The 12,998-nt window shown below is 38.5% G+C and overlaps 1 protein-coding gene across 2 annotated transcripts in view; it reads left to right on the forward strand.

The window, feature by feature from the left end:
* The window catches only part of ppil2 (peptidylprolyl isomerase (cyclophilin)-like 2), a 28,868-nt gene that overhangs the window by 13,007 nt on the left and 2,863 nt on the right, over positions 1-12,998 (forward strand). For both annotated transcript variants that reach the window (XM_069705959.1, XM_069705960.1), the window contains exons 13-18: positions 924-1,013; positions 3,164-3,197; positions 8,752-8,869; positions 9,152-9,208; positions 11,672-11,744; positions 12,337-12,399. In XM_069705959.1, the coding sequence (XP_069562060.1) occupies positions 924-1,013; positions 3,164-3,197; positions 8,752-8,869; positions 9,152-9,208; positions 11,672-11,744; positions 12,337-12,399 (435 nt within the window). The remainder of the gene's footprint in view (positions 1-923; positions 1,014-3,163; positions 3,198-8,751; positions 8,870-9,151; positions 9,209-11,671; positions 11,745-12,336; positions 12,400-12,998) is intronic.

Raw genomic sequence — 12,998 nt, forward strand, 5'->3', positions numbered from 1 at the left:
CTGTGCAAACCACCAAAAGCACTCATTGGTCAACGCCTGCCAAACAAAGGCCTCTGTTTAACATTACAAAACGTAGTCAAAACCGAGTATATGGCCGGACCCCTACCTTGTTCCCTGTTGCTTATAATACAGCTCTTAATTTAGGTATGTATGTTTTTGCATATGTAACAAGAGGAGATCAGCGTTCTGAAGTGGTTTTAGAGACACGATGCTGAAGTTATTAAATATTTTTGTAGTATCTTTTTTTACCAGCATTATCTGTTCAGTGAGGATGGCTCGTTTTTTACAATGAGTTTGTAGCTCGTTGTCTACCTTCCTACAGGAGGAACAAAGCGTTGTGTCTAACAATGTTTATTTAATGACTTTATTGATTCGGTCTGCCTGTAAAAAGAAACCAAAGTTGTTTCCTTGTCCTCCTATCAAATGGGTGCATTTGCTGTAATGTTACCGTGTGACACTTGGGAAGTTGCTATGACTGATTTATCCTTAGAGTGGGATCACTTTTTTTTTTTCCAGGCAGTTTCAGCCACTGTTGCATTAACTGTTCCATTCATTATAACGCAGGTTAAAATGCACTACTTCAAGTTTTAGTTCATGCTCAAATGCATGATTATGGGTTTTATCACTGGGTTTACCAAGAGGTCTCCTTCCATCAACACTTTGCTGAGCCTCCTCATTCTGTGTCAGTACTTGTGCTTAGGCTTTGTTCTCAATGCCATTAATTTGAAACCTCAGCACTGATTTTTAGTACTATTGAGATTAAAGAGCAGCCGGGATTAACGGCAGCGGAGAGCTCATTTAGTATGTCGGAAACTGGGAAGTTGGATTGTTGATAAATGTAGTAAGTTAAACTATCAATTCTCAACTACTGTTTTTTGTAGGTGTTTCTCAAAAAAAGTATATCTCCATGCTCTTTCCTACAGGTTCCCAAAGCTGGAGAGAATTTCATCCGTCTTTGTAAAAAAGGCTACTACGATGGGACGGTCTTCCACAGGTCCATCCGGAATTTCATGGTAAGGAACTTGAACAACAACAACAAAAAACTTTTTGCAGTTACTTACCAGTATTATGGCCTCCATTGCACTTAAAATGAAAGGAGTTCCAGACTAGCCTAGCTGACATTGGGCAAAGGCAGGGTATACCCTGGACTGGTTTCCAGACTAACACGCGGCCAACACAGAAAGATATACAGTCATTCGTATTCACACTCTCAGCTAATTTAGAGTCACAGTTTAACCTATCGCACCTCTTAAGACAGGACCACCTGGAGAAAACCCGCGCCAGTACAGGGAGAACATGCAAACTTCGTAGCGAAAGGCCCCAGTCTACCAGCTGGTTAAAAACCAGAACCTTCTTGCTGTGTGACGGCAACGCTAACAAGTGCACCGCTGTGCTGCCCATGGGATGCATGTGTATTTTCCACATGCTTCTGGTTTGAGGACTTACGAGCTGTTTTTACAATTCACAATACTTATTCACTAGTGTGGACACAAACACTTAAAATATATGCAAGTTCACTGTACAAGCTGTACATCTAAACTAAATAGGTGTTAAGAGTTCAGACATGTGCAACAGCCAGGAGCTATTAAAACCATTGACATTTTGAAATTAACCCTAAAACTGTCAATGGTGAGTTACCAAATTTGCAATTATATGATCTGCTCTGTTAAATGACTATAGCATATCTATCTATCTATCTAGATATGCACACCGTTGCTGTTGATCCTTGCCTTCACCTATAGTCTTCTGGCATCGGAAAAAATATGCAGTTGTTGCCATGTCTGTGATTGTCGCTAGCATAGAAACCGGAAGCCCACCCCTGTCCAGTTGATTGACAGCTCACCCCTTCATGTAAAAGCAAAACAAAGACAAGACGGTAAAAGCAAAAGGGAAAAGGAAAGACAATATGGTAAAAGCAAAGAAAATATAGAAAAAACAATACGTGAAAAGTAAAGACAATATGGGAAAAAGCAAAGGCAATACTCTTTCAAACTTTATTTGTCTTTATATTTCCACATTTATTTATTCATTTATTTATTCCTCTTTATATTTCCACATTCATTTCCTTTTTCTTTTGCAGAATTTATTCTATATTATGGCACTCCTATCACTTCATACATGACAGCCATGCACATCGTGTAGCTAGTAATGTGTCATAAAATACATTCTAAATACATGCAGGTGATTTAGCATTTTCCTGAAGTTACCAACCAACTAATCCTTAAGTAAATAAAGCTCACGAGGTGAGAAATCGGTATAAACTAGATGTAGTTGGGTTTACCCTCCACCATGAACTGATTAGCTTTAACACAAAATATGAAAGAATTGCAACGCACACCATCATGCACTCTTTTACTATCTTGTCTATGCTAAAATGATAGTATATTACAGGTTTTTTTTCTGCTTCTGAGATTAGTAAACATAGCTTTTCTTTTGAACTTGCTCTTCAACTTAAGCTTCTTAAGACAGACCGAGAATTTGAAATGATAAGTCCGACCAGCCGCTTGTCTGTATATTTCAGAACTGCTTCCCATAATTAAAGTGGCTCTGAGTGGACATCCGGTCCAAAGAGGACTCTTACCTTTCTCATTTTGTCCCGCAGTTTTCATACAGAGTGGCACGCCGTGAATTGTTAATCCATAATTACCGTGCCACTTGTGCCTTTGACTTATACCCCACAGCCGAGAGGGAGAGGAGGGCAGCCTTGGAGAGAATAATTTCATGGTAACAAACCCCTTCAAATCTGCGTGTCGGTGGGAACAGAAACGTGTTTCTCTTTTCCCCATGCAGTTCATTGGGCCCTTGTGAGTGTTCTCAACATCCTGAGATGATACTTCTTGGAATATGAGAATTTTACGTCAAAACGTGACTGTCTCAAGCTTCAGGTTGTTGAACAGCTATCTGATACTACTATTATACATGCGAGCCTGTCTGGGAACCTGGGACTCGTAAAGATTTCATGGCAATTGCATGGCAGTTTGTAAAAATCTGCTGTCTCCATTCACACAACATGAAGACATTCATTAGCTCTCAGTGGCGTTTCCTGACACAAACTAGAAATAGAAGTGAGATATATATATTTATTATTATTATATATATTTGCCTTTTAATACAGCCAAAGTCAACTAAACTCACAGATTCCTTTTGTTGTTGTTGTTTTCAGATTCAAGGGGGGGACCCCACTGGCACTGGCACAGGTAAGATGAGCACTGCACTTAAACTACATTTTGAATTACATAACACCTCTCTCTTGAATTATTAATAGTTCCTTTTTGGAAGCTTTGCGTAAATACCGCTTGCAACTCAAGACACAAGTTAAGAGTGTAACTAAATATACACTGAAGGCACATGGGAGCATACACACACACACACACACACACACACACACACACACACACACACACGCACGCACACACAAAAGACAGAGATGGTTTAGATAGAGGTGGGCTGAGTGGTTGGCACACAATTTGGGTGTGGGGAACATCCAGAGATTTTGCACATGGTGTAATTTTTCTGTATTTAAAAAAAAAAAAAAAAAACTTTTTAAAGGAAGCTGAGTGTAATTGACTTCTACGCCACATGAAGCTAATTCCCTACTTTCATATGGTCTGTGCTGTTGCGAGAGCTTAAACACAGTGAGCTTTGTGTCTGTGGGCGTCTTATGAACACGAAGCAAACTGCTTCCACCATGACAGATTTATGAAGGTGCAGAATTTCTGGCCTGTGGGTAAAAACTTTCCCCAGCAACTGGACCGAACAATGTAGGCACACAACTCATATCAGACCTTTACCTGGCTTTAAAGGAGGGTTTTTCTATAATGCTGAATAGGCATGTAGTTTGTATACCTTTTTATAGATGTTAACTAAGGCAGCTGTTGTGATCCTTTGGAGTAAAGTAACTTTTTTTTCTTTTCTTTTTTTTTTTTTTCATACTTTGCTCTAAAACAGGTGCAAACCAAATTAGACCCAACAGATGCCATTGATTGTTTGATGTTATGCTTTTTGAAGATCTTATTTGGTTCACGGTTACTGATAAAGATAAAGGCAGGAACCCTGCAAGACATCGAGCGTGTATTTTTGGGGAAATCAATATTATGACTGTTTTTGTGTGGAGGTAGTGACAGTAAAATAAGATATCGAACCATGACCTGATGCTTACTTGACAGTTACAATTTCAGGTGAATGTTTAGAAAATCCTAAAATAAAAGTGTCCACACATTTATAGTGAATCCTTGCTCGTTGGAGCCTCATTTATCGAAAATCCTCCCGGATGACATGCAATGAAGAAACATATTTTAAAATTTTATTGTAAATTATATTCCTGACACATAATCCGAATATGAAACAAGTACATGCTTGTATTTTTTGGAAAAGCCAAAATGCTACTTTGATGAGCAGAAATGTTTCGCATCGGTGCGATCGCTGGAGTACATTTTTATATTTGTGCTTTTTCTCTTGTTGAACCATTCACAGTAGGTGAACGTTTTAACTTTTACTGTTGATTTCAGAAAATTTTCAAATTTACATCAAAGGGAAATACAGTTGGATTCATTAGTTTAACTCCTTGGCGAGACTGAATTTCTTTAGTCCTCCTCTCACTTTACATTCATTTTTGATGCAGTCGTACTGAGGTAAAATGTCAGCGAGTTGATAAGTTATGCAAAAATGTCACTGAGGGAAATTGATGTCTCTGAGGAGTTGATTATTTTGTAGTATGTACTTAAACACAAGCACACCCACACTAGCTGGCAGGATGGTAAAACACACCTCGGGGTGACAGATTCTCCCCCCCCCGTGGGGAACCAATGAGCTCCTGCAGTGCATTTTCCTGTTTGCTCATCATGACGATTCTTAATGATGAAGTCAGGTTTGAGTCACGGATCACAACTGGAGGCTGTCGACATGACTCCATGTTGAAGGGCAAATGAGTCTTGCTTCCTGTCAGCATTTTTAGTCTTTAGTCTCTTTGATAGTGCCGTTATTATAATAAGTAGTACCGACAGAGTTAGTCATTTGTGTTGTTTTCATACCAACTAGATACATTTTATCATCTCTCAAAATATAAGAATGGAACATGCATTGTAGAGCTAAAAGTTTTAACACTACATGAACTCCACTTAGTTTTATTTACACACCTTAAATACTACATGGTGCATTAAAGTGACATTAACACTGAACGTCTGTTTGAACATGTTTGAATTGAGTTTTCAGTAAGACTTTTTTGTTTAAACCAAGTTTAAAATTAACTTTTTTTCTATAAAAAAAAAGTTAATTTTAAACTTGGTTGGATAACCATTTATTATTAATATCAGCTTGCAGTCTCCTTTTTACAGTTTTGTTTTGCTTTCCTTTTGAGCATGTCAACTGTTGATTAGTGGAAAAAGAAGAAACCACTGTTGTTGTTGTTTTTTTATAGACTTGCACATTCAATTATGTAAACGTGTTTGATTTAGCATTAATTCCAGTTGACAATAGTTGTTGGTGTCTTGTCTTTGTCTTCGGGTAAATGGTCTGCATTTATACAGCGCTTTGTTGCCTGAGCGGTCTCAAAGCGCTTTACACTACCCACTCTCACACACATCCACATTCACACACAAATCATGCCAAGATGCTGTACAAGGTGCTCGCCTGCCATCAGGAGCCCCTTGGGGTTCAGTATCTTACCCAAGGACATTTAGGGGCAGGAAGAACCGGGGATTGAACCACCAACTCTATGATTTAGTGGGTAATCTGCTCTCCCATCTGAGCCACAGAAGCTTTTTCTATGATTGTATAAATCACGCTTTTGCTACAAACTTGTATCAATTTGTATTTTATCATTGATGCATGTACAGGCTGTATGCATCCTTTGTTCGGTAACTACTGACCAGAGACGGGCAGCTCCAGGGCCATTGATATCTGCAAAAAATAGCACAAAATTCCACGAGCTAGAGGCTATGGGAAACTGCATAGACAGACATCAAACAATATAAAAATTGTTGGGAGGGAGAAGGCATAAAGTTATTGAGATATATTGCTGTTATATAAATGCACATAGAGTGAACGAGAGAGGAGATGAGCTCAGTGTATCATGGAAGGTCCTCCGGCAGCCACAGGAGAGGGGCCTGAAAGCTGAAGCATCCCATTCTACTTTTGGAAATTCTCCTAACCACAAGCAGGACAGCACTCCAAGAACGAATCACGTTATTAGGATGCTATGGTTCTATAAGCGCTTTGAGATGATATGGAGATTGGCCACGGAGAGCTTTGTACGTTAGGAGGAGAATTTTGAATTCAATTCTTGATTTTAAAGGCAGCCAATGAAGAGAGGCTAAAATAGGAGAAATATGATATTTCTTGCTAAATCTCATCAGCATTTTGAATCAACTGCAGACTTTTTAATGAGTAATTTGGACATCCTCATGACAAGGGATTACAATAGTCTAGCTTGGAAGTAACAAAAGCATGAATTAGCTTTTCTTCATTCTACTAAGGCAAGATATTCCTGAGAATTGATATTACCTAGGACGGAAAGCGGTTCTAGAGACGGGCTTTGCGTGAATATTGTCTTGTCGTCATCAACGATGAATCCAAGGTTCCTACCAGTGGTCATCTTGAGTAACTAAGTGATTGTAGAAAGGATTTCTCAGGTGTTTAAGGCCAAATACAGTAACTTCAGTTTTGTAGTAAAAAATACAAACAATGGCAGGCCATCCTGTACACAAGGCAAGTTCATTTGTATAGCACATTTCAACAAGACAATTCAAAGTGCTTCACATAAGCCATTAAAAGTATCAAAACATAAGGCAAAAGAAAAGGACATTTAAAAGCAATTAAGAACATTGATTGAAACATTAAAAACAGTCATTAAAACATTAAACGAGCTAAAAATAAAATAAAAGTTGCAGAACAGTTTAAGAAATAAAATACAGTAGTAAAATGCAAAAATACAGGAAATTGATCAACATCCTTGAATCTGGTTCAGTTAAAGGCAGCAGCAAACAGAAAAGTCTTCAATCTTGATTTGAAGCAGCTGAGAGTCTCAGCAGACCTGCAGCTTTCTGGGAGTTTGTTCTAGATGTGTGGAGCAGAAAAACTGAACACGACTTCTCCATGTTTAGTTCTGACTCTGGGGACAGAAAGGAGACCCGTCCCAGACGACCTGATGGGTCTGGAGGGTTCATAAGGTAGCAGCAGATCAGAAATGTATTTTGGCCCTAAACCATTCAGTGCTTTATAAACCAACAGCAGGATTTTAAAGTCAATTCTTTGTTGGACAGGAAGCCAGTGTAAAGACCTCAGAACTGGAGTGATGGGATCCACTTTCTTGGTCTTAGTGAGGACTCGAGCTGCAGAGTTCTGAATCAGCTGCAGCTGTCTGACTGACTTTTTACAGAGACCTGTAAACACACCGTTACAACAGTCGAGTCTACTGAAGATGAATGCATGGACAAGTTTTTCCAAATCCTGACATGAATCTTCTAATCCTTGATATATTCTTCAGGTGATAGTAGGCTGATTTTGTAATTGTCTTAATATGGCTGTTCAGATTAAGGTCTGAATCCATAACTACACCTAGATTTCTGTCTCAGTTTATGGTTTTTAACATCAGTGATTGAAGCTGAGCGCTGACTTTCAATCGTTCTTCCTTGGCCCTAAAAACAATTACTTCTGTTTTATCTTTGTTAAATTGAAGAAAATTCTCGCACATCCAGTTGTTGAGCTGTAGTAGAAAAGGGTCAAAAAAAAATTGCAGGCCATCCAGGCCTTTTTTTTTTTTTTTTTTTTTAGATATTCTTGAAGTTTAACTAACTGATTTGTTTTGTCTGGTTTCATAGAAAGCTAAAGTTGTGTGTCATCGGCATAACAATGAAAGTTTATGCAGTGTTTCCTTATGATATCACATAAGGGAGGCATTTATAATGTAAAAAGTATTGGACCCAACACCGAACCTTGTGGCACTCCATTACTAACTTTTGAGCGCATGAAAGAGTCATTATTGACACAAACCAAGATCGATACAAATCAGGTCCTACGGATGTTTCTAAGGCACCTGTTCTTGACGACACATCTGTGACATGGTCCACGTCTTAGGAAGGGTATACCCAATTTTTGCCCCAATATTAGGAATTCTATTGGTTAAAATGTTTTATTATTTTAGCTGTTGTTAATGTGAGCTTACTGTATATTCACCGGCCTTTTTTTAAATTTTTTTTATTTTTTTATAGCAGACTATTTAACTTTCCTTACCGGGACAAACTCAGGTTGACATGATTACATGGGGAATGGCTGTGTTCCATTTGTGTCCCAGTGAACAAAGACAGTGGGCCAGCATGCGCAACACCAAAACGGAATGCAGCCATCATTAATATTATTAATCTCACCTGTGCTCTTCCTGACATTAAAAGTCCAAATTTATCGAGTGGAAAATAATAGAAATGTTGTCAAATGCAAAGTCTTGGGGACAAATTCCACATTAAAAGACTCAATGTTTGAGATCTAATAGGAGAGAAGTGTTAAAAACACAGCAAATAGAAACAAAGATGGTGCTGAAATCTAAAACTATTGGTGCTTTAAGGGATCATGACAACATAACGCTGTGTTTTTGAGATGTTGAAGTACTTTTCAACAGTATTATTTGCAGTAATAATTGTTTCAGAACTAACTTGAATCTCCTGACCTGATCTATTTCCATGTCTTTGTCTTTACCTCTCTCTCTCTGTCTTTGTCTTTGTCTTTCATTCCTCCCTCAACCACTTTCTCCGTTACCAGGAGGGGAATCCTTCTGGGGAAAACCTTTCAAGGATGAGTTTCGGCCCAACCTCTCTCACACCGGCCGTGGGATTCTCAGCATGGCAAACTCTGGTCCGAACACCAACAAGTCTCAGTTGTAAGAAATGTTTTTAAATGTCCACATACCTAAACTATGAACAGCTGATCTATGCATTGGTCAGTTAAAGTATGACCTTTGATTCACCTTGAGCCTAAACAAGTACTGTTATTGTTTTTGAAGGTTATTCTATATATTTAGTAGGCAGAGATGGCTCACCTTTCTGATTATATAGCCTATTACTTTTTTTCTTTCCAATACTTACAAATCCTTTCACATATTTATTCACTAAACTGTAGTTCTTTTATGTATTGTGTTGAATATGTTCTGTTTTTCTCGTAGCTTCATCACATTTCGGTCGTGCCCCTACCTCGACAGGAAGCACACAATATTTGGAAGGTAATCTTTTTTTTTTTTTTTTTTTTTAAGTGTTACACATTTATTTGTATGTTTATTCCTTTTTAAATGGACTTCATTGTGTTGTTTCTTATGCGCTGGTCGAAGCAGGTTCGGTTACTAGCGGATTGTCGATAATTAGCAAGTATGGCTATTTTATATTCATATAATTACTTATGATGAATACTAATTAACCCTAACCCATCTATAAGTGCCAATAGCTGAGGTTCATTCACACTTATTATGTAACCTGAGAACAGTTGAATGCCAGTGATCACTTTCACAATCCAGCTTTAATCATAATTCCAAGCACTGAGTGCTTGAAGTGAAACAGAATTTATTAATAGTAGCACCATAAAGCTATAATCAATATTACTATTAATTAAAAAAAAAATCTATTACTAGTAACAACATTATTTAACAATCAAATTACTCTTTATTAGCAAATATATGTCATCCGACTACGTTCACAAGCAACTGTAAGCACAAACAACAACAACTCTACCAAAAAAGATGTGTAACGTGTGTGTGTGTGTGTGTGTGTGTGTGTGTGTGTGTGTGTGTGTGGGGAGGGGGGTTGCCAAAACAAGTTTACAAAAAAAAAAAAGAAAAGAAAAAAGCTTTTACAAACATTTGCAGCGATGTCCCTCCTGTAACAACTTTTAACTTGGTTCAGAGGGTGTCGTCCAATGGGATATCGGGATTCTCATTCAGACCAAACCTTGCACTCAGGTGAGATGTGCAAGGCCCGATGGGGTTTTGTTCCGGCTTTTATCTTCACATGTAGGCCTCTCTTTGTTACCCCAGTGGTAAAGTTCCAACACGTCTGGGGCACTTGTTTGTGTTTATTATTTAGCAGCTGAGGCAGATGAATTTGAAAGGAGACAATCCTGACAGACACGTCAGAATTTATACTGTATATCTTCTTAGTCTCCTCACGGAAAGTGAGTCCACCTCTCTTCCTCACAAACTGGTATTATTCTTTAATACTTATTTGCTTCATTTGGAGCTCCAGACAGTGCAAACTGCAATGTGACTTCCAGTCTGACTCCTGGCCAAAAGCAGTAAAAAAATTATTAGACTGCTGAATCTAAACTGATGTCTCCATCTCTCAATGCTGAACCGAGCATGATCTCAAATGGTTTTCTTTTGGAGAGAGCTTTGGCCGTTTTCTAAAAATATTTCAGACTGCTTTCAATAGACTGATTCTTCACATGGTCACCACACTTAAAAAAAAAAGCCTCAGCTTTTACTGTTTGTTTAAAGTTCCTCTAGTAGCATTGAGTAACCCTGCTAAAAAAAATGCATCAAAATCACATATTTAGAAGATTTTTCCATGAAAATAAATCTCATAATGCCTTAAATTGGCTCTGTCATTCTAGACCTTTGCCTCCATTCAGAATGCATAGATCTATGAATATGGATTTTTTTTTTTTTTTTTTTCCAGTTCTTTGCAGACGTTTTGCCTCTCGTCTCTCTGAAAGGCTTCTTCAGTTCAGAACTGACCTTGATGACTGAAAATCTTCACGGACAAAGTCATGTAAAACAGGGAGAGCAGGAGTGGTGGGTGTGAGTGTATAGGGACGTACTTCTGGGATGCTAGTACTGCTGTTGAGATTTCCTGAGGTGTCGTGGGCCAAACGTGCCGAAATACCGGTGAAGGGGAGTTCCCACAGTGAAATTCTGCACACGCTCACCTTGTTGCTAAGGCTTTGTACTCGGTAGTGTCTTATTTGGGTATTTGAGAATAGCATGTAGTGTTACCAGTGTCCTGTGAATTAGTGAGACGTTTGGTTAGTAAAGACAGGATGGAATATTGAGTCAGTTGACCCTTGCGGTGTTACTCCACAATAACATGTTACACGGCACAAAGGATTACAATCTGCAGTTTGGAGCCGATGGAATCTTACACGGCCTCAAACTGAACCTCCTTGATTCCTTAATTCTTATTCTTACTTGTAGCAACACACACACACACACACACACACACACACACACACACACACACACACACACACACACACACACACACACACACACACACACACACACACACACACACACACACACACACACACGACATCCCACATACCACCTAACCGTTGACACTTTACATTTATCAGTCTGAACAGGAAATAAAAGTTAAAATTCCTACACTCTTGTCCAATGGAAGGTCAGCTGCTGAGTCAACAAAAGTTCTGTTTTTCTCAAACAACCTACAGCGCTTTTGACATGATGGAACACAAGTCTTTACAATGGTCTTTGTCATTTTGAATGGTAGAAATGGCTTTATTCAACAGCCATAGTCTCTTGTTCTGGCAGATATGCTGCCCTTGTTTTATCATTCTTGTCAAAGATCAACGTAATCTGGGATTTGTGTGAGGAGCCCTGACTTCTCCTCGTCATGCCTAGAATGTACGGAAGATTCACATATAATAAATGAGGGATTTCTTTTTTCTTTTGCAGAGTTGTTGGTGGATTTGAGGCCCTTACAGCCATGGAGAACGTGGAGAGTGATCCCAAAACGGACAAACCCAAGGTACCAAGTAGCGATGTTGAAGGTCTAGATTTGGCTTTTACTTTGAAACGTGTGAGCGGATTTTAGTGGAAGTATCCCTCCGGGGGGGTGTCGTACGTCCAGTCATGTTTCACTTCACAATCTTGGAACTGTAAGGTTGACACGTCCACCCAGAGCAAAATTACAAGGTGCAGTTGATAGAATCAATTTCTAGATCGTTTTTTTTTTTCTTGAGAACAAGGCTTGGTCATAGTGCCATGACAGTATTTTTGACCCATACATGGATCATCTAAAGGTCAGAGGCTAAGACAAGACATGCTGCAGTGAGAGAGAGAAGTTAGAAATGGCTATTAGGGTGCTAAATTAGTTTTTTTGTAAAGCAGGTGTTGTTATTCTCTTAAAAACCTGTAAAAACAGTAAATGTAGGTACAGTAGTTAATTTTCTCGGTGTTAATGCCAACGTGTCATTTTCCATGAAGCTATCAAAATAGGTATTTCTAGCCTGTGAAAAGACACAGATTTTTTTTTTGTTCTTTGTACATTAGTCTAGTCTTTATTTTTTTAGACACTTTATCAGTTACAGACGATTTATTGGTGACTTTCTGCTTCACAGTCGGAAATCAAGGTCATAAGTGCGACGGTGTTCGTGAACCCGTACGAAGAGGCCGATGCTCAGGTTTGAATTTCTCTGACTTTACACTGACATTTTGATACAACTTCTTTTTTTTTCACATAGAGTGCGCCAATGATATTTTCAACAATAGTTTGACACCAGAAGCATCTCAGTGATAAATAAGTGTGTTTACCCACAAAGTAAATATTCCAGTGCTGCATTTACAGAGACACATTTTCAGAGGAACACAGCAAAATGTTCCCATTAAGGCGATTAAAGATTGTCACCAAACTAATGGGTGAACAGTCGGGTGAGGAATACGTAGCACTATACATATAATGTTCTTTTTTTTTTTTTTTTCACTAAATGTAACTTAAACAATTTACAATCAAAGTAACCACACAAAGATATCTGTTTTTAGATCGTTTTGTCCTCTCCCAAATATTTCTTGACTCCCAAACGCTAAACATTGGCACTTTACTTTCATCGTCATTGTTTAATTGTAATCATTATTTCAGTGATGCCAATGTACCATCAATGTCAGTGGATTTTTTTCTCTCCTGTATCTTACAAAGAAGATCCTCGAGTTCAGGAGTACAACTGCATTTGAGAAAGAGGTTAAAGTGTCAACACGGGAGTAAGGGAGTTGTTTTGGTAAACCT

This window comes from Brachyistius frenatus, unplaced genomic scaffold (assembly GCF_029030835.1).
Source record: "Brachyistius frenatus isolate BFR_SWC_R1_liver_20210118 unplaced genomic scaffold, ASM2903083v1 Contig_60, whole genome shotgun sequence".
NCBI lineage: Eukaryota > Metazoa > Chordata > Actinopteri > Embiotocidae > Brachyistius > Brachyistius frenatus.